We start from the raw sequence: 20,943 nt of genomic DNA, 5'->3' as shown, positions 1-20,943 counted from the left end.
AAGTGGAGACCAGGAACCCCTGCCCCTATAGGGCGACCACACCTGTTTCTCTTCTCCCTCCCATCCAATGAATTAAAAACTTATCAGCTCCCTCACACTGAAGAGAGCAGAGAAGTCAGGGCCGTGAGGTCTGCCAGCTCCTAGAGCAGCAGGGCCAGGGTGGGTGGGTTACAGGAGGGGCTGGGTTCCGGTGAATCCGCACCGTGGCCTCTGCTTCCTGCTGGAGCAGCAGGGCCAGGGTGGGTGGGTTTCAGGAGGGGTTGGGTTCCGGTGAATCTGCACCGTGGCCTCTGCTTCCTGCGGGACTCCTTCTGGCGGCCACTTTCACCCTTCGTTCCTTGGTAGCCCACAGAGCTGCCCCTCGGACTGTAGATCCACGGTCAGTATGAGCTGAGAGGGAGCAGCAGCTGCCCCTGGGCACTCCCAGGGTCTCAGTGCAGGAACAGGAGCCCCCGGGCCTGTCGGCGGCAGGTCTTCTTCACCCCGCATCTGTCAAGAGGTCTGCCCCTCTGGGAGTGAGGCGCGAGTCCCAAGTCAGCAGTGGCCTCGCCCGCCGTGCAGGATGCTGCTCACCCCCCAGTCCACAGGGTGCCTCCCTCTCCCTCTGCCTGCTGATGCAGACAGCCACTGGCCTGTGTGACTGATGGCTGCTGACAGCCTGCAGCCCGAGAGCCCCTGGCAGGAGCTGACCCACTTTCCTTGCTGGGCTGGAAACATTTACATAACAGACGCCCAGGGCCCTGCTGTCCCCCTGACAGAGATGTTTCTAATTAGAAAGGAGGCACAGAGCCACTGGCTGGCTGCAGCCTGGTCCAGTTCACGGGAGCGGGTAAATCTGCCTCAGCAGAAACCCGGATCCTGGCACAGGATTGGCTGGGCTGGCTGCAGGGCGCCTGTGGAGGCACAGGAGGGGTTTGCCTGGTGCCACTACCTCCTCGGAGCTGCGTGTGTGTGCTCTCTACTCTGTCTCCAGCCAGCCCTCTTCTGAGGCTGCGAGGGAAGTGCATGGGCTCGGGCATGTGGGCAGGAGTGCTTGTTCCCGTGCCGCTGTGCGGTGTTGTGTGTTCAGCACTGGTGGGCGGCTGGTGAGTTCTTAGTTCTGACGTAAATAGCTGCAGTAGTGGTATTGGGTGGTGAGAAGAAAAAGCATTGGTGTGTGATGCACCCTATAAACGGGCTATTTAAATCCTCGCTAGTTATTCACCTAGTGTCGTTTCATTATAGTTAGAAGCTAACAGCTGTCATTGTTAAAGTTACCTGAAATACATTTTTAAACTACAGGTGACTAATACATGGTGTTTTTATTTTTTTAAAAGAATTATTTATTTGAAAGGCAGAGTTATGGGTGGGGGAGAGACAGAGAGAGAGAGAGAGAGAGAGAGAGAGAGAGAGAGAGAGAGAGAGAGAATCTTCCATCCACTGGTTCACCCCTGAAATGGCTGCAACAGCCAGAGCTGGGCCCATCTGGAGTCAGGAGCAGAAGCTTCTTTGGGGTCTCCCATGTGGGTGCAGGTACCCAAGTACTTGGGCCATCTGCTCCTGCTTCCCCAGGCACATTAGCAGGGAGTTGGATCGGAAGTGGAGCAGGACTGGAACCGGCATCCCGACACTGTAGGCTGCGGCTTTGCCGGCTGTGCAGCAGTGCTGGTGCCATGGTGTTTCACTGATGCGTCAGAGCTTTGTGGCTTCCTTCCGGGGTACTCCTGGTCTCCAGTGTGCTGTCACACACGTGTCTCCTTACACACATCACCAAGGCAATGCACTCTGTTCCTGAGCTCTCTTGTGTTTTCCTTTCAGCAAATTGTAAGCAGAAATATTTTGATGGTCTTTTTGCCACTTTTAACCTATAGTCTCTCCCGTGTGTGGCTTAGCTGCTCATCTGTCCAGGTGAAGTCAGAGGCCAGTGCCCTGGCAGCCCGGTGTGGGGAGGGGCACATGCCAGCATCAAGGGCTTTGTTCTGCAGCACTTTGCTAGGCAGCCGCATGTGTGGTGTGATGCTTCACTTAGGGAAGGCCTCCATGGGATTGTGTGGGAGGAGTGTGGCCCGTGGTTCCTCTCAGGGAACCGTGGCCTCTCCTTCAACGCCACCTCTCAGGTGCACACCTGGTTAGGCATGTGTAGCTCCCAGAGCCCTATGGTACTCCCTGCCCAGTGGCTCCTCCTGCCCCTCCCCCAATCGTGGGCCTCACATGGAACCAAATTCCTGGACAACACTGCACCCTTCCCTAAGCCAGCCCCTCCTCTGTCCTCAGAGAGGCACCTTGTTGTCCATGACCCTCAGGTCTCCAAGTGGCCGGGGGTTGCTCATGTCCTCGTCTGTCTCCAGCTATGTGCCAGGCTGTGGCTCTCCAGGCCCCAGCCATACCCCATACAGGGTCTTCTACAGACCACACACTTGCCATACCCCATACAGGGTCTTCTACAGACCACACACTTGCCATACCCCATACAGGGTCTTCTACAGACCACACACTTGCACTTCTGAAGAGCTGCGTGAGCACTGCTCTGCCCAGGGGCTCCTGCTGCCCTCAGAGCAGGTCCTGCAGCCCACTGCCCCCTCTAAGCCGTACAGCCCTGCATTCCCAAGGACATGCCAGATGCACCCCACTCCTCGCTGGCCCGCACTTCTCTCTAATCCTTGCTGCCATTCTCTCTCTCTCTCTCTCTCTCTCTCCTGTTCCTCCAGGGCTCCAGGCCCTCCCTCCAGCCCCAGAGGGAGAACCTGGCTCCTCCCTGAGAAGGGCCCCACCTGGGCACTCCTGTGGAGCACTGTTGGGGGGGGCTGGGGGGCTCCTGGGAGTGGCGGCTCCTCACCCTGAATGCCCCAGGCCTGGGCTGTCACCAGTGATCATTTCACTTTCCCACAGGTTAATTCAGTTTTGCTGCCAGTAATTGGTCTTTGTGTGAAAATCATAACGTGGAGCCTTAATGTTGGCCCATGGGCTAAGCACTGAGCGAGCACCCACAGAAGTGTGTGATTGCCGCAGACCGCTGCTGTGCACTGTGTGTGTGTAAGGCAGTGTCCGCTGGCTTGTAGAGGGGTGTGCCACGTGCAGCAGCCCCATGGGTAGAGCTGAATCCACATGGCAGGTGACCCTAGATGGAGGGGTCTGGATACTTGTGCTTTGCTGGCTTCCTAAGGGGGAAAGCAGGGCATCCTGGTGTCCCAGGAGCCCCGCTGGGACAGAGAAATGGGCAGAACTAGAGGACAGGAGCAGCCCGTGCAGTGGGGAGCAGGTGCTCCCTGAAGCATCACTGGGCTGGCTGCTTTCACTCTAGCTTCTGAGAGGTGCTCCTGTAATGTGGAAGCTCCCTGCATACCTGGAAACTGAGCGACTTAGCCAAGGGCAGGGTTAATCACCTGAGGCTGGGATCCCACTTGGTGGACTTTCCCAAGGCCCATCCTTGAACTACCAAGTGCCCATGCTCCCAGCAGATAAAGCCTGTCCCACCCCCACCTGGAGGCCAGGGAGTTCCCTGGGTGTGCATGGGCCATGGGACGATCCTTGGGTAGCAGCTGCTGTGCCTTCTCTTTCCAGGTGACGCCATCTGGGCCCCATCCATCCTTGCTCACAGCACCCTCGGCACCGTAAGTCACCACCCCCAGCTGCATCTTGGGAGAAAGATGGAGTCCAAGGTCTCGGAAGGTGGCCTGAACGTGACCCTGACAATCCGCCTGCTGATGCACGGGAAGGTAACAGAACAGCAGAGGTGTTGCCCTTGCCCTTCAGGGAGGGAGGAGCCCACACCCAAGCTGAGGGCCTGGCTGGGAGTAACTGCTGCTGCTGCTGGTTTTTTTTTTTTTTTTTTTTTTTTTTTTTTTTTAAGATTTACTTATTTGAAAGTTAGAGTTGCACAGAGAGAAAAGGAGAGGCAGAGAGAGAGAGGTCTTCCATCCACTGGTTCACTCCCCAATTGGCCTCGACAGCCAGGTTGTGCAGATCCGAAGCCAGGAGCCAGGAGCTTCTTCCAGGTCTCCCATGTGGATGCAAGGGCCCAAGGATGTGGACCATCTTCCACTGCTTTCCCAGGCCATAGCAGAGAGCTGGATCAGAAGTGGAGCAGCCAGGACTCGAACCGGTGCCCATATGGGATGCTGGCACTGCAAGCAGCAGTTTTATATGCTAGGCCACAGCACCAGCCCCTGCTTCTTGTTTTAAGTAATCTCACACTTACAAAGCAGCTGATGTGCCAAATGACGCTTTTCTTGGAGCCCGTCGAGAAAAAGCGGAGGCCCTGCCTCCGACCTGTCCTGTTCCTGCGTGTGTGTTTTCTACATGTGTGGCCTTTCCCTGCGTACCATGGTTGTACCTGTGAGTGTCCAGCCAATACTGCATACACACTGGCCTCCTGGCCCTCAGCTATGTCATCCCCTGCTGCTCCCAGTAGCAAGGTGCTCCAGGCATAGCCACACAGAGCTTGCCCTTGTCACCTCCCTTGGTCCCTGTGATCTGAAATAATCCCTGCTAGACTGAATTTTGAGCACTCCTGCCCAGTGTGTCTGTAGTATGTCCTCACCTTGCCATCTGAGGTCCCCTAGCCATTGGCAGGGATGTCACAGTAATCTTCCTGTTGGTGGCCCAGGTGGTGCTGGGTGATCACTGGGTGGGTCTAAGGGACATCATGTGTGCCACCAGACTCTCAAGATGTTCATCCACTCGTTCATTCACATCTTGTTGGGCCCCGGGTTTGTTGTTTTTCTCACAGGACTCACCTTTCAGTTCCCTAACTGTCCCAATCCATCTTGGCACTTTCCTGCCCTGACTCAGCAGATGATGGCCAAGTCCTTGCGGCAAGGCCCCACCATTCTCATGGCATCATCTGGCTTTCTGGCACATCTTGTCCCTCCCTGCACAGGCCCTGGACTCCACCTTGGCCCGTTAGTGGACAGTGGTTCTGGATGCCAGGGTCAGAGCCCCTGCAACATCTGTGCTGCAGAGCTGGAGTTACACATGTTTCTGTGATACACACCACAGCATATGTCTCTATGGCTGTCTATATAGAGAGCGCTGTGAGTTCCAGCCCAACAGGACAGGGTCACCCAGTTCCTCCTGCCCCGTGCTGCTGCCCTGAGAAGCTGCATGTAGTCTTCCATGGGGGAGGCTGGTAGAGGCTTGTGCTCCAGTGCCTGCAGCTTCCAGAAGGCACACTCTCCTGCCCTCCTACAGGAGGGACATCCGTTTCTGGGATGGAGAGAAAACGGCCTGCCTTTCTGCTCCCCACTGTGGGTGCCATCAAGCATCTGTGTACCACCCGTGGGCTCCTAAGGTCAGTTCAGGGTCCCCAGCAGCAGCAGCAATGGGAGCCACAGCTGCCAGCGGCTGTCCCTGGGGGGTAAAGATGTGTTCTGGTCACAGCAGGGTCACACCTTCCACAGTCGCTGCTGCACGTGACCCACCTGTGGCCTCCACTAGAAACCTAGTCACTTAGTAAGGACTTTATTGTAATAAAGAAAGCAAGATGGATTTGGAAAGGGTTCACTCTCTGTGGCAAGAAGCCAGGCCACCCTGCCTTGTACGGTGGGTGGAGTAGGCAGGAAGGTGTGACCCCCAGCCTGCTCAGTGTGCCCTCACCATGCGGGCTGGACTGACACCTGTGGCGATGTATTTCAGTGTCACATAGCAGTAGCAGTGCTAAACTTTCTGTAAGTCACAAAATTGGGGGAGATTTTACTTTTCATCTGTTTCTTGCAGTGTTTCCCTGAGGCCTTAAATGTCTATGGGATGCCTTCTGAGATGTTCATCTAGAAAGCAGCTAGCCATTCTCCCCTTGCTGGGAGCCTGTGACAGTCAGCCCTGTGCAGGCCTGGGTGACGCAGGTGCACAGGGAACTTCTGGGCTTGGCCTCTTACAGACAGCCTGATTGGGCTCTCTCCTCTAACTGTGCCAGGAAGGTTGGCTGGATTCTGCAGGGTTTGTCCTCCTTCTGCTCTGTGACATAGTCTCTCTGTGATTTTCCTACAGGAAGTTGGAAGCATCATTGGCAAGGTAATTACTGAATGAACTCTGCTTCTCTTGGGACCTCTCCAAGGGGACAGTGAGGACGGCAGCGGTCCTGGTACTGGGTGCACTCAACACTGTGCTGGGTGACATTGGGGTCTCCCATGGGGGCACCATGGTTGCACGGTCTTGTGGGTGTTCCCTCCTTGCTTTAAACTGCACCTTTTGAAGCTGGTCCCAGCTCTCTGGGAACTTGCTGAGGGACATGCTCCCTTGACCCCACCTTGGCAAGGCCCCAGTGACCTTGGCAGCCATGCTGCCCACTTCTTGGAAGCAGGCCCTCCTTCCCAGACTGTTACCTGGTTGGCGTTCTCCCCTGACCCTGTGACCTAAGCAGTCTGCAGTGAGGGACCCCTGTATTTTCCAGTCTAGAATAGAAGATGCATTCTCATGGGGAAAGTCAGGGCCGCTTTGGAAGCTGCTGCCCCTGGGGAGGAGGGGCTGTGGGAGGAGCAGCTGCCTCCCTGACTTGGTTGCATTGTATCCATCTCTGGAGGTCCCTGGTGTCCTTCCCTCCATCCTCCATACCTGGGGTCCTCCAGGGGCTCATTGCCCTAACTGTTTCTCAGGAGAACTTCTGAGAGGATATCTCAGGGAGTTGCCTCCATACGGGATATAGGGACCATGGAGATCCCTCCAGGCCCACAGACCCTTTCTACCCACCCTGGCCAGTTGCACGACAGTGGGAATCCACTCACCTTCTCCAGCTCCCACAAGGTTGTGCAGAGAACAGAGCCTGCTGGCCTAGTTAGTACACGGTGCAGCTGGGGCAGGACTGCCTGTGTGCCTGAGACACACGGCTCCCCATTGGCCACACTGCACTGGCTGCTGCCTCTTGGGCGGGGTCCTCAGGGACAGCTCCCAGTACCTCAGGGCTCTGCCAAGCTCTGTGCCGTCCTCGGTGGAGTTGCAAGTGGTGCCTTTTTGTTTCATCTTTATTCCAGAAAGGAGAGACTGTGAAGAAGATGCGTGAAGAGGTGAGTATGGCTCTCTGGGTGATGCTCTGTACCTGCTAGGGCAGAATGCTGAGGCTGGAGGGTCTCTGATGGCTCTGTCCATGCCCTCGGGGGTCTGCTGGGGTCCTGTCCCTGTATGCAGGGATGGGGTCTCTGCCCCAGGGCACAAGTGTAAGGAAGGCAAGCTCAGGGCCTGTCCCCTCTGACAGCACACTAGGCAGGGGCTTCCCAAGGGGTCACTTGGGTTCCTTTTGCTCATTAAAAGTTCACTATAGGCCAGCGCCACGGCTCAATAGACTAATCCTCCATCTTGCGGCGCCGGCACACTGGGTTCTAGTCCCGGTCGGGGCACCGGATTCTGTCCCGGTTGCCCCTCTTCCAGGCCAGCTCTCTGCTGTGGCCCAGGAGTGCAGTGGAGGATGGCCCAGGTCCTTGGGCCCTGCACCCCATGGGAGACCAGGATAAGCACCTGGCTTCTGCCTTCGGATCAGTGTGGTGCGCCAGCCACAGCGCACCGGCCGCGGCGGCCATTGGAGGGTGAACCAACGGCCAAGGAAGACCTTTCTCTCTGTCTCTCTCTCTCACTGTCCACTCTGCCTGTCAAAAAAAAAAAAAAAGTTCACTATAAAGGGGGTTACTCATCAAGTTCACTGTTCAGGGGTGAGGTTTGCCAGTCAGGGCCAAGAGCTGTTTGCATCAGTTGTTGCTGGTGTTGGCCCAGGGGTTTTAATCCAGGTTTGTTCTGCTCCCTCCCCCAGAGTGGTGCAAGAATCAACATTTCAGAAGGAAACTGCCCAGAGAGAATCGTGACCATCACAGGCCCAACAGACGCCATATTCAAGGCCTTTGCAATGATTGCATACAAGTTTGAGGAGGTAGGGTGTGCCTGCTCAGCACTGCAGCCTGGTGGTGAATGGGCCTGGTCTCAGCTGGCTCCCCAGTCCCTCTTACCCTGCGCCTAGACACAGGGACAGCCCAGCCCACCCAGGGTGCCTTGCTTGGCCACAAGGCCTCCCTCTTAGCTCCTCTGCCTCCCAGGGACTCGGCCCCACTGTGTTCTGCCTGGGGAGTGGCCAGCACCTCCCTCTCCTCCTTCTAAAGCCAGCCACTTCCCGCACGAGCATGTTGGAGAGGCCGCTTCCCTCGCGTTTCCTCAGACCCTGCCCCTAAGCACTGAGTTTCAGCAGCACCCCATACCTCCTAACCCAGGGCACACTGCTGCCACTGACCCTGGGGCTATCCCCACACCTCCAGTGACCAGCCAGCCCTGCACATGGCCATTGAAGAAGCTTTGGCTGGCCTGACCCTGGTCTCCACACACACCCCCATAGGCCCCCACAGCAGCTGACCTGGACACAGGGACAGCCCAGCCCACTCAGGATGCCTTGCTTGGCCACAGGCCCTCCCTCTTAGCTCCTCTGCCTCCCAGGGACTCGGCCGCACTGTGTTCTGCCTGGGGAGAGGCCAGCACCTCCCCTGGGGTTGTGTGTGACTTGGCTTAGTTATAGAGGAATAAAGGTGCAGACACAGACGTGTGTGTTTGCATGCTGCTGTGAGTGTGTGGGGGGGTGTGCTTCACTTTTCTGTACTGTGTCAGTGAGTTGAATCTCAGTGTTTTTATGTATTTCCAATTTCTTTGAAATTGCTGAAAGTTACTTAGAAATGTACTTAATGGCTTCATTCAAAGAAGGTGATCAAGCTGGGAAATTAATTTTTTTCTGCCAGAAATGAGCAGCAGGCATTAATGAAGTTGCCTCTGTGGGACTACACAAGGACCTTCTTCCCAAGGGAGCACAGAGCTTAGCTGGGCTCAGCCACTGTCACGGGCAGGAGGGGAGGGGAGCTACAGAGTGGCAAAGGGTGATTCCAGGGTGCTCCCTGTTCACTGCACCTGAGGCCCTGTGTGGCTGGGTGAGGAACATCAGGCCTCCTCTGCTTGGGCCTAAGTCAGCAGGGGGCAGCCATCAGGGAAGCTGCTGTCACTCACCAAGTCCTGGCTCTTCTGAGCTGAGGCGGCAGAGGTTGGGGTCTAGCGTCCTGTGTGGTGGCTGCAGGGGCTGTGGCCTGGTGTTCTTTCATAATCTATGGCCTGGCTGTTGTCCATATATTCCATTTCTCAGCTTCCTCTTTTAGGCTGTCTCTCAGCTGTAGGAAATGACCGGGTCAGTAAAGGTGACTCTCCGGCGACAGTAGCTGTGTGGGTGCCCTGAGACTGGATAAAGCAGAGCAGAGCAGCTCCATGACCGCTGTGACGAACACAGAAGCAGCTAGCACTCCCTGTGCGGCTCCAGTTGCCCAGCCCAGGCCAAGAGGGCAAACCCACAGGCTGTGAGCCTCCACCCTAGAGAGCCAGGTAGCTTTTTCTCTCCAGCAATGGCACCCTATCCCGTGGACCTGGGACAGCAGGGAACGCCAGCAGAGGCACAGATGCCTCGGTAGCTAGCCGGCCACTGCTCCTGCCAGGGGCGTAGGCAGCTCTGTCTTCACCCAAGGCAGGGTGGAGCCGCTAGTCTTCTGCCAGTCACTTCTGGTTGTATGGTCCCACCAGTGTGACCTTGGGCTGGTTGTTTTTCTAAGCAGTGGAGCAGCCGTTCCTCCAGGAGAGCACCTCAGTCAAGGGCAGCCTGCTTCAGAACTTGCGTCTGAGCACTTCCAGCAGCGGCAAATGTGAAGAATTCTCTGTGTACAGAGAGGCCTCACATACTGCCCTTACGTGCATAAGGCATTAGTCTGAGGTGAGCAGGACCAGGTGTCCTGGTGCCCGGAGAAGTAGCTTATGCTAGAGGCATGTGAAGACCTAGAAAAGAGCTGCTGTTCGTGGTGTGGAGCTGGGCACTTGTCAGTCACGCTTTCAACACAACACATGGATATAAAGAAGGCCAGCGCCCAGTTTCACTGGGAGCCCTGTGGAGCTCGAGTAGACATTGGTTTGAAGAGAGCCACAGACTCCAGGCTTACGCCCTACCCAGTGGTCTTCCAGCGACAGACACACAAGTCACCCTCCCAGCAGAAGGGTTGAAAAGGGACACCTTGATTCACCAACAAGGCCAGAAACGCAGGGACCCATGCCACAGCCCAGGCCCTGTGGAATCAACAACCAAGGAGCCAGTCCAGACCCAGAGCTGGTTCCCTGTCCTCACTGCAGGAGTCTCCCCAGTGAAGGCTGGGTCCTGGGCAAGGGGCAGGGCAGGGGTGTGGCGATGAACAAGGCCACTGTGCTGGAGTGCTGGGACTGCATGCAAGGGGGTCGGCCAGCATCTTCTGCGCACAGCAGACTCGTTATGAAGTGGCTTCATGCTGAACATGGCCTGTAACTGTCTGCCCAGGTGAAGGCCGAGGCATGGGGAGCTCAGGGTAGCACGTTGGAGCTGGGCTGCCTCCTAGGTGATGGATGTGGGGCATCTCTGGCCTCCTGGGGCTTGGTTCTGAGATGGAGGTGGACACAGACATCACGGGAGCTGGCATCCTAAGCCAAGTCCTGGCCCTTCTAGGCCAAGGGCAGCAGAGGCTGGGGCGTGTGGTTGCCAAGCTGTGGGTCAGTGCTCCCCCTCGGGGGTTCTTCCTCCCACCCAGTTCTCCTGTGCCTCTTCCTCCATCTGCTCCTCCTGAACGCATTGTTTTGGGAATGATCTGAGGTGCTGTTTCCCCCAGGCTTGACTTGTTTTGGAAAAGGAGAGACGCAGCTGTTGGTGGAGAGTGAGCTGAGTCACCATGGCGCCCACAGAGCTGCAGCAGCTGAGCTCAGAGAGGGCTGGCTGCCGCCACTCTCTAGAGCCCGGGTCTCCTCACATCTCTGCTGAGCACTGCAGTGAGCTCGAGCCTCTGCAGGGCCTTGGTTTCCTCACAGTCCTGACACCTTCCCCCCATGCTGCAGCCATCTGCAGGTACCACCTGCCCCAGGAGTCACCGGCCTCAGCCTGGAGTCCAGTTGTATCCCAAGCACCAGAACATGAAGCAGATGAACTGCCTGCCCAAACAGCCATGTGCAGACCCAGCACTTACCTCACCTCCCACCGCCCTCATTGCTCTGAGTTAGTGACACATCTCCCTTGCCAGACCGACACTGAGATCATAGCCCACAGTCACCCCACAGTCTCCCCTACACTCTGCCTTGGACACAGCCCCACTGGTCTCCTGCCCCAACACCACCTACTCCAGCATCCACTTGTCCCCTGTGTCCATCTGTCCACACCTGTCCCGCCCTTCCAGGTCTCCATGACGAGTGTCAGACCAGAGTTCTATGTCCCCTGGCCTGTGTCATAGTCCAAATCTGCGGCCCAGTGACCTCCCACCTTGCATGTGTGCTGTGCACTGTGGTGTGTGTGGACACCCCTCTGGCCATCCAGCCATCCCCCTGTCCTCCCTGGGCCTGGCCTACCCAGAAGTGTCCGTGACTGGCCTGGCTGCCCACCATGTCCATCCTCTGTTCTCAGAGGGCTTTTAGGCCCTTGGCTGGAGAAGCACGGCGGCTGCTTCCTGCTGCGCTCTGGTCTGGTCACACTGGGGTGTGGCCAACACTTGTCTGTCTTCCTCCCCAGGACATCATTAGCTCCATGAGCAACAGCCCTGCCACCAGCAAGCCACCGGTGACGCTGAGGCTGGTGGTCCCGGCCAGCCAGTGTGGGTCCCTGATCGGCAAAGGCGGCTCCAAGATCAAGGAGATCAGGGAGGTAACAGGACCTTGCCCTGCCCAGGAGGGAGGGACCAGTTGCAGGCAGCCAGAGCAGGCCAGGTCATTTCCACATGCACTGTGCACATTGTAGGCTCCAGTGCCAGTCCCTGTGGGGCCTGGCAGCACAAAGCTTGTGATAGGGACAACAAGTCAGTCATGGGGTGGAGATCCACCTCAGAGACCACGTTTAGAGGCCAACGTGTGGGCCTTGTTGGTGGGGGGAGACACGGGGTTCCTTGAGACAAGCCAGCTGTGGTACCCAGCCTCGTGGCTTGAGTCCAGTGTGCAGGAAGTGTACGCTTGATATCTACATGCTCACTCTGTTTCCAGGAAGCTCTGGTTCCTCCCCACAGAGGGAACCTCTCTTTCCCTCTGACCAGCTCTGTGGAGGAGGTGGGGTCCCTGTACTGAACTGATTCCGTGTCCCTGAGAATGCCCCTCAGGTTAAACGCCCCATCCAGTGTCACTCATGGGCCAGGACAGCTCCTGCACTCGCACCTGCTGAGGGTATACCAGTTCTTGGAGGGAGAGGGTAGGGTCCTGAGAGGGGAGGTGATGGGGTGATGTGGTGACACAGAGGATGGTGGGAGGGGAGGCAGGGCTCTTGTGCCAGCTGGACCTGTTAGGCTGCACTTCTACCAGAGGGTTCTCCAAGGTGCAGACTACCATGGACAAGCCCCAAGGATTCATTGCCGTTCGTTGCCTCTGAGGTCTGTCATTCCCTATCCAATGTCCAGTCTCTCCAGTCCACAGGTGCCCAGGTCCAGGTGGCTGGGGACATGCTGCCCAACTCCACAGAGCGGGCGGTGACCATCTCGGGGACCCCGGATGCCATCATCCAGTGTGTCAAGCAGATCTGTGTGGTCATGCTGGAGGTACCGTCTGCACCCCATTGTCCGGCCTGCTCTGCCTGCAGCTACCCAGCGGATCCACAAGGGCTTGGGCACCTCAGTTATTCTGAGGAGCCACACAGCGGGGTTGGGTCAAGCTGGGTGGGCAGGCACCAAGGACAGGTTGGGGCATATATGCTACCTCAGTGGATGCATTGTCTACTCAGCCTGTGGGGGAGAATGTAGAGGGAGGAGTGAGCCACCCCCTACACCTTGGGGGTTGGATGGGAAGTTATTAACCCCAGGGAGAAGGGTTTTCAGGAAAGAGTTGGAATGCCCACGTGGGAAAAGATCTGCTTCCCGGCCAGGGCTTCCTGGGGAAGAGGGCCACCTGCTGGCTGTAGGAGGGCAGAGGCTGGAGGTCCCTGCGCTCAAGGGCAGAATGAGGAAAAGACAGGAAGGACCCTCATTGAGAAGTGGAGAAAAGTGAACGGAGGAGTTCCGAGAGATGCTACAAAGGCACAGCTGAGCCAGCCAAAACCTCTCTTGAAATTTGGGTGGGGGGAACATCCCTAAAAGTTGAATTTAAATCAGCCCCTAGATGAAGTGTCTGGTGGTTGCTCGACTCTGGGAGCTCAGGGTGCCAGGCGTGCAGCTCTGCCTCCCAGCCCCTCCCACAGGGCTGCAACCTCTTCAAGAAGTTGGAGATTTCTGTTTTCCTGAAGTATGATATTTTATGGAGTCAAAAATGTTTTTTAAAATATTCTCCTTCTGAAATTTTTCCCACACACTGGTCAAGTTGACCACGTTGTGCTAGTTAGAGTTCTCTGTTCAGTGTTCCAGTCACTGGGACGCTAGAGGCCACTGGCCCAAGGATCATGGGAATGACCCAACCAGCTCGGCAGCATGGACACAAGCTGGCCAGGGGCTCCTCATTCAGGCCCACACCCTGAGGATGTGAGGACAGCCATGCTGTGTCTCGTGGTAGCAAAGTATACAGCTCTATGGTGGACACAACCTCCCATGTCCATGATCAAGAGTGAGGCCCAGCTCCTCAGAACAGCTGTGGGGTCTTGGCAGAGCCTGTAATGGCATTGCCCACTGGAGTCCCTGGTCAGACATGACAGCCCCTCCGAAGCAGGTTAGGGGAGCCGTGGAGCATCGGCACCCAAGGCCTCCTCAGTAGTGTGACGTTTAGTGACCAGCGAAGGGGCCAGCTATGGGCCTGCTATGATGCCCAGTCTTGCTCGTATCACACAGCTCACAGGCTGGAGGGGAGATGTCGTCACATCCAGACACAGACAGACACTGAAGGGTCCGGGAAAGACACTGTCAAATAAAAGATGCTCTACAGACCCTCTTCGCTGATCAGGGAACATGGGGCTTAGTTGTGGGGTGTGCTCCGTGCCTTTAAAATTAAAGAAGAGCTGCCCCATGAGGCAGACAAGTCTGCTGGGGCCTGAGAACACAGGTGTTGCTACCAATGGCTGCAAGTAGCCGCCACCCCAGGGGGGAGCCAGTGGGCCCAGTGCCCAGAGCATCGCTCCTCTTTCAGGGGATGTTGAGGAAGAACTGGGCTTGGAAACCAGTCAGTAGTAGCTGGGAGCCATGGAGGGCTGGTGGGTGGGCACTGGCCTCAGTGGGGGTTGAGGGTGCCGCAGGAGGGGCCTGCGGAGCTCAGTGAAGGGAGCGCAGCAGATGTGGTGAAGGGGGCCGGCTGTGTCCACTTGGTCACTGCCCACACAGCAGTCCTGATCCTGGCTGTGAGAGCACAGTGAGCCCAGGCTCCCTGGGGATGCCTGAGCAATGCTGACATCGCAGCCAGGACCAAATGCGGCTTTCCCCACAGCCCTGCCTTTCCACAGGAGACGGGCAGCAGGCCGGGCCGAGTCCACACTGTTGCTCACTCTGCTGGGCGAGCCCGTGCCGTCCACCTGTGCTCAGCGAGTGAAGAGTGCCTCAGGGTCATTCTCCCGCAGCCAGGGTGCCCCCGTGCCAGCAGGGAGAGCTCACCCGCCTCACCCTGTGCTCCCAGGGGACCAGGGAGGCCTGGTTACTCTCACCAAGGAGAAAGAGGCTTAGAAAATTCTGCTGTTGAGAATACTGTTGAGCCTGCTGTTAGGACCCTACGTCTTGAACACACAGTGATCAAGGGAGATGATGTCAGACCTCATCCTGGCTGTGGGTGCTTCATGTGGAGTCTAAGCTTTATGGAAATGACTTCTTCCTGTGATAGGAATTGGATGCCACTGAGTTTCTTGTGGCCATCTATGCTGTCACCTCTGACCAAGCACAGCCCATGGGGACAGTGGGCGTGATGCCACTGTGCATTTGACCGCAGGCCTCAGCTCTCCCCAGAGGACGCACAAGAGAGTTTCTCTGGGACGATGCCTGTGCAGTGGCCTTGGTGCTGCTGTGGAAGAAGCGCAGAGGAGGGCTGAGTCTGGGACATGCAGCACCTCCCCAGCATGGGACATGTCTAGGGTGGGGGGCTATGAGGGCATGCAGAGCCCCAGCTGGGGAACTGGTGGTGAGACGTGGTCCCTGCCCTCCCTGTAGGTGGGCTGCGATGGCTGGCTCGCTCCCCTCCACACCCCGGAGCATCCCTCACTGCTATGGTCTTGGTGCTCCAGCCACTCAGGCCAAGGTGGGGGTGGGGGAGTGGGGCGGGCAGGCAAGGGAAAGGTGCCTGGTGCCATGCAGCTGCTCTAACCTCTCTCTCCCTCTCCTGTCCCTTCTCCTAGTCCCCACCGAAAGGTGCCACCATCCCCTACCGCCCAAAGCCCGCCTCCACCCCTGTCATTTTTGCAGGTGGTCAGGTAAGAGCCGACCCGCTCGCGGCCTCCACTGCCAACCTCAGCCTTTTACTGCAGCACCCGCCGCTGCCCGTTAGTGCACTCAGGTTTTCTTGCCTTCTCCCGTGCACGTGTCCACCCATGCACTGGACGCAGAGCTCTTCTGGCCACGCTGGGCACAAGGGAGGGGGCGAGGCTCCCAAGCAGACGGGGGACCCTGGGTTTGTGTGTGTCTAGTGCTGCCCAGTTCTTATCCCTGGGAGTAGATGCTTTAGGGGGCTGGGCATTCCAGGGGCGCTAACAGCTCAGGCTCACGGAGAGGAGCTACCCCTGAAGAACCAGGGCCCACTCCCTGAGATCCTGCTCCTAGACTCCCACTGTGTGCTCGAACAGGGCCGGAGATGTGGAAGAGACTGTAGTGTGGCCCCAGCAGGTGTCCTTGCAGGTGCAGAGTCCCGGGGTCACAGACCCAGGCCTTCTGTTTTTCAGTCACTGCTAGAGAAGGAGCTGGAAGGGCAAAGATGGCCAGGGAGCTTCTGCCAGTGGCCAGCACTGGCCTGGTAGAGCCTCGAGAAGAGAGCAGGAAGTGCTGGCCACACACACAGCCCTGCACCCCCTCCAGCAGGGCCCTGCAGCCGTGGGTGCAGGCAGACTGAGATGCCTGGGCCTGGCCTGGGAGAGCTCTGGGTCCAGCTTCGGCAATGTTTGCTCAGGGGAGAGCTGAGACAGAGACTTCCCTCTGGAGGTTTTACTCCATCATTGGAGTAGAGAGAAGAGGCCAATAAAACTCTCCCTCATGTTGTTCTTTACAATGAAGGAATCTTATCAGATCTTCCCAGTGTCTCCCACATCTCCATCTCTTCAGCCAGCACCACTACACATCCTCCTTGCAGGGAGCCAACAAGACACCTCCCATTCCACAGGCCAGGGCCTTTACTCACAGCCCCGGGGGATGCCCATGACACCACGCCGACCTCAGGACCACAGGTCACACGGTCACCCTGTGCAAGTCCTCTGCAGACCTCCACCTCCTCGATCCATGGCTAGTTAGGTTCTGATCTCTGCGGCCACGGCCTCAGTGTTTAACCCAGTCCGTGATGGAATCACATGGTAAGGTGGGGGACTTTCTCATGGAAAGGAGTGGCATTTACCCAAATACACATGGAATCTGTAAAGCCATGTGTTTGGGGTCCCAGCCCCAGCACATGAGGAGAAGCCACCCAGGAAGAACCTTGCCATTGTCACTGGCCCCATCTCAGCTCACCCCTCCACCTGTAAAATGCAGCAGTAGCCCCAGCCCCTGTCCTGGGGCTGGAGATGGCTGTGCAGTGGATGTGTGTTCCTAAGGCTGCCACTGAAATGTCCGCCTTCGTAGAGCGAGGCGTCCATGTGCTTTTGTGTGGGGACAGAGTGACATAGGTAACCCCAGAATGGAGCCAAAACGCAAACTCAGAGGTGAGGGTGCGAACCAGACAGGCAGCAGGGCCATGGTTCCTCTCCAGGACTCAGGCCCCTGGGCCCAAGTACAAGACACAAATGGTATAGACTGGGGGAGGGGCAGCCTGCGGTCCAGCCCTGCTTCATCTCCGTCACACTAGGCAGGTCAGGGTGGTGCCCCGCCCTCCCGTGCCGCTCCGGATGGCCTGCGCTGAGCTCTGCATGGGCGGGGCTGACCAGAGTGCCGCGCCAGGCCGTGGACGGTGATGTTAGGTGGAGTGCACTTGAAGCTGAAGATGAGGTCCACAGATGCTGGCCCTCGTCTCTAGGACGTGGTGTTGTATCTGTTAAGATTCTTGTACCCTCTCTGCCAGCGACAACTCCTGGCAGATTCAAAACCCGAGAGAGGGCTTGGGGCCTAGAGAAGTGCTGTAGCCCCCTGCAAGGTACCCGCTCAGGCACACAGGAGCCCCCCAGGTATCCTGGGCCCCATTGTGGCCCAAGGCTGGGAGCCATATCCCTCACAGCTGTGTTCCTGTGCTGGTCAGTGTCTCTGCTCTCCCTTGACCTGTGGTGCGTTTGTGGTTTGGCCGTGAGTTTCTGGATCACCTGGAAGCACCTTGGTGGTGGACCTGTGGGGCATGTGAGGCCCTGCTGTCCTCGGGATCAGAGGGGCTGGAGGGAGGCGGCCGTGGGCGGACGTCACCGCAGCTGAAGGCGCAGGAAGTAATGAGGCGGCAGAAGGCCTGGGACCCTGCCCTTGCCCCCACCCCAGCCCCGCCAAGACTTGATCCCAAAGATGACAGATCGGGTCAGTCCCGCGGATGATTTACATAGCTTCTCATTTGGTCTGCCTTTTACAATATTGGTTCTGGTCACTTTTTCAAGCTTTTTCTTTTGTTTAGATTTCTTGGGATAAGTATTTCTCAAAAGTATTCTCTCTGGTAGTTGATTAAATTTAAAAAGGTTAGCAATTAGTAGACCTATCTCTAGGAAGTTAAACAGATCATTCTTAAGTTTCTCCTTTTTACAAACCTTGGGGCTGGATTTTTCCCTCTTCCTGCTGACTGGGAAGGAGCCGGGTGCAGGGGACGGCCACCCAGGTTCTGTGGTCTCTGTGACTCCACCAAAGGCTCTGTCCCTGGGACAGGTGGGGACTGAGGGAGAACGCTTCCCCCAGGGTCTGTCTTGCTGGGGCGTGGGGGCAGTGTCACCAGTGTAGGTGAGGCTCCGCTGCAGTGTGAGCTGACTGTGTGTCTCTCTCTGTAGGCCTACACGATCCAGGGACAATACGCCATCCCCCATCCGGATGTGAGTTTTCATTTTGTCTCCCTTTCACCCTTCTCTTATTATCATTTACCTACCTGCATGCCGCTGTTAATTGCTACTAATATTAATATTACACAATAATATTAATCTGTTTTCTCAGTGTCCTGACCTGTGTTGTATCCATATGACTTTCAGTAACCTTTTAACCTCTTAGCACTAATTCTGCTTGTGTTGAGGACTTGGCCTGATGTCAAATTGTTTCAGTTGTCCGCTGCAGTCCAGGGTGTCCCTCCCACTCATGGGGCTTCAGACAGTAACTATAGACGGCTGCTGTCGGCGCCTGCCTGTGCAGGTGCCGTGTACAAGATGGCCAACCCTCTCATGCCAGGGTGGGCATGGTGCCTTATGAGTGAGGAAGTCAGGTGGTTATCACGCTGTCTTCACAGTACCTGGGGAAGGGCATGCAAGTGCCTGGTGAAGCCAAACCCTGCCTTCAGTGCTGAATGGAAGTGGAGGGTCCGTCTGCGTGCAGAGACCCCGGCCCACTAGCTGAGGGAAGCCAGCCAAGCGATCTTCTCCTTGCACAGTTAGGAAGACGCCGCAGCAGCCCTTGTTCATTCAGCAGAAAGTGAGGATGTCCGCCTGGCCCGCGTGTTCCTGGGACTCAAGGACAGGGGTTTTAGCAGAAGGGTCCTGTTGAGCCCTCTGGGAGGGAGGTGGCCTAGTGACCAGAACCAGGCCTCTTGGGACAGCCAGGAGTTAGCAGTTCTGTAGGGCTTGCTCTTAGGGGAGTTCTACATACTCTGTAATTTGGGGGAGAGTTACACATATCCAAGGGATGGCTGCCAGGTCATGGCAACTGTCACAGCCTCCCATGTTTGGTGGGTGGTGCAGACTCACCATGATCACAGAAGAGATCTGGCTGCACACCCAGAGCCGGGGACGAGGGCGCCATTGCCACCTGTGCGCACACCGGGTCAGGACTTGCCTTTCTTGCTAAGCAGGGTCAGCAGGGAGCTGCCTCTTTTTCCACTCAGCTGCCTTGCAGGAACCATGGTGATGGTCAGGTGAAGTCACTTCCATAAGTGGGGCATTGGAGTGCTCAGGCATGTCCCATGCTGCTCCAAGACTGGGCTGGCGTAGACATGTCCTGCCGGCACAGCAGCCAGGGTGCTACATGGTGTCGAGGATGAAGCCACCCTGAGCAGCCTGTAGGGAGAAGGCTCCTCGGCTGGCTCTTCCGACATGCCCTGCACTTCCTTGTGCAGAGGCCTGGGTGTAACGAGGGGCTCCGGGCAGTGGGGGTTCCAAGTCTTTGGGACCCAGAGGTGAATGGTAGCCCTGTGAGGGCCTGAGCAATGCTGGTGAGTAAGGTCTGTGCTGGTGCTGAGGGCAGGGGGAAGACAGCCGGGGGAGGCTGCCATGTGCCGCTGTTGGCGAGCAGAGTGAACCTCAGGTGCATCTTGAGAAGTCTTCTTCAATAAACCGTTCTGAGTGTGCCCAGCTCAGCAGTGGGTTCCCCTAAAGCGATGTGTGCTGTGCCCTGCTGAGCCCTGGGGGCACCTGTACAGCAGCACAGCGGAGGAGGGGGCGCTGTTCGCCCAAATAAGAACAGAAGGCAGGGCAGGCGAGGGTTGTCGAGAGCTAACACTAAGTAAGTACTTGCGAAGCGAGCTGAAGATTCCATTTGCTTTCACTGCAGGAAGTTTCTGATGAATGGAAAAATAACCATTGGTGGCTTTTCTCTCTTAAGAGAATCCTCATAAAGCGAGACAGGACGCAATGATAGAAAATCATTGACAAAGCTCAGTCTTCGCCCTAGGGACATCCAGAGGCCACTTTGGTGGTTCCCAGTCTGAGTCCTTTGATGATGATACCACGACTGAAGTCATCCGTGCCTCATTCTCAGGTCACCTGCCAGAGACAGTGCAGTCAGCTGGAGAAGCGAGGCTGTGGTCCCATCAGGCTTCACTGCTGTGCTTAGCTACACCTGTGGGCGCTGTGGGTGCCTGCGCCGGGGATGGGCAGGCTCCTGCTAGAATGGGGTAAAGGAGATCAAGATGGAAGCCACATGGGGTGAGGGCCCAACTTCTGGGATACCCCAGCCTCTGTGTAATGCTGGGTACCGGGAAGTCGCACTCAGACAGGAGTGTTCTGTGTACAGAAGCAGGTTCGGAAGCCTGCTTCTTTGAACTTTGTCAGGCAGTGCAGAGGCTAGCTCATCAGGCTAGAGTTGCTCGTCTGACCCCGGACAGTGGCTCTGAAGACTTCCAAGTTCTCAGACTTGCAGGTGCCATCTGGTGAACACCTGTGGGTTTCCCATGACCCCAGAGCCTGCAGCTCTTGCTGACGCCTTTGGAGACACTTTCATTTAAGTCAACAGATAAGGGTTTCTGGTCCGAAAGTCCAAAGGGTTGGGTACAGGTGCGCATGGGAGGGGGATTTTGATTGGTTTGGTTGGTGGACGTTTATGTTGATAGGCTGTTTGCTGTTGTCCCATGGAGTTTTCCCAGTATCTCTTAGGAAGAGGTAGCTTCACAGACTCTGCTTGTGATTAGTGTAATGGCTCCGTAGCTACCTCGTTGTGTGCGACAGTGACTGGAGTTCTGAGGATTTCCCTGCTCACCACGGCGGTGAGTTCTGGAGGTGGGATTGATGCCCTCAGGACAGAGCCCCAGAGGGCTGCTGCCCCTGCTGTCCCTCCCACCACGTGAGGACATAGTCCCCAAGGCGCCATCTTGGAAAGCAGAGACCAGGTCCTCACCAGACATGGAGCTTGCCGGTGGCTTCATCCCAGACTTCTGACCCCACAGCTATGAGCGCTGCATGTGTGCTGTGTAAACTCCAGTCCTGCGCGCTGTGTCGTGGCAGCAGGAGCACAGGAGCACTCCTGGTTGTCACCACGCAGTGGCTTCTGTGGAAGAGGTCCTGTTGTCCACTGTAGGAACATGTCGGCTGTCATTCATAGAGGGCAACCCTCACAC

General features: G+C 56.9%; 1 protein-coding gene across 4 annotated transcripts in view; it reads left to right on the top strand.

The window, feature by feature from the left end:
• PCBP3 (poly(rC) binding protein 3) overlaps window positions 1-20,943 on the top strand; it is a 277,993-nt gene that overhangs the window by 241,423 nt on the left and 15,627 nt on the right. For all 4 annotated transcript variants that reach the window (XM_062175040.1, XM_062175028.1, XM_062175047.1 and 1 more), the window contains 8 exons: window positions 3,541-3,695; window positions 5,965-5,988; window positions 6,945-6,977; window positions 7,715-7,831; window positions 11,495-11,626; window positions 12,375-12,503; window positions 15,203-15,277; window positions 17,960-18,001. In XM_062175040.1, the coding sequence (XP_062031024.1) occupies window positions 3,541-3,695; window positions 5,965-5,988; window positions 6,945-6,977; window positions 7,715-7,831; window positions 11,495-11,626; window positions 12,375-12,503; window positions 15,203-15,277; window positions 17,960-18,001 (707 nt within the window). The remainder of the gene's footprint in view (window positions 1-3,540; window positions 3,696-5,964; window positions 5,989-6,944; window positions 6,978-7,714; window positions 7,832-11,494; window positions 11,627-12,374; window positions 12,504-15,202; window positions 15,278-17,959; window positions 18,002-20,943) is intronic.

This window comes from Lepus europaeus, chromosome 2 (genome assembly GCF_033115175.1).
Source record: "Lepus europaeus isolate LE1 chromosome 2, mLepTim1.pri, whole genome shotgun sequence".
Lineage (NCBI taxonomy): Eukaryota > Metazoa > Chordata > Mammalia > Lagomorpha > Leporidae > Lepus > Lepus europaeus.
This window is presented reverse-complemented; position numbering and strand designations above follow the sequence as displayed.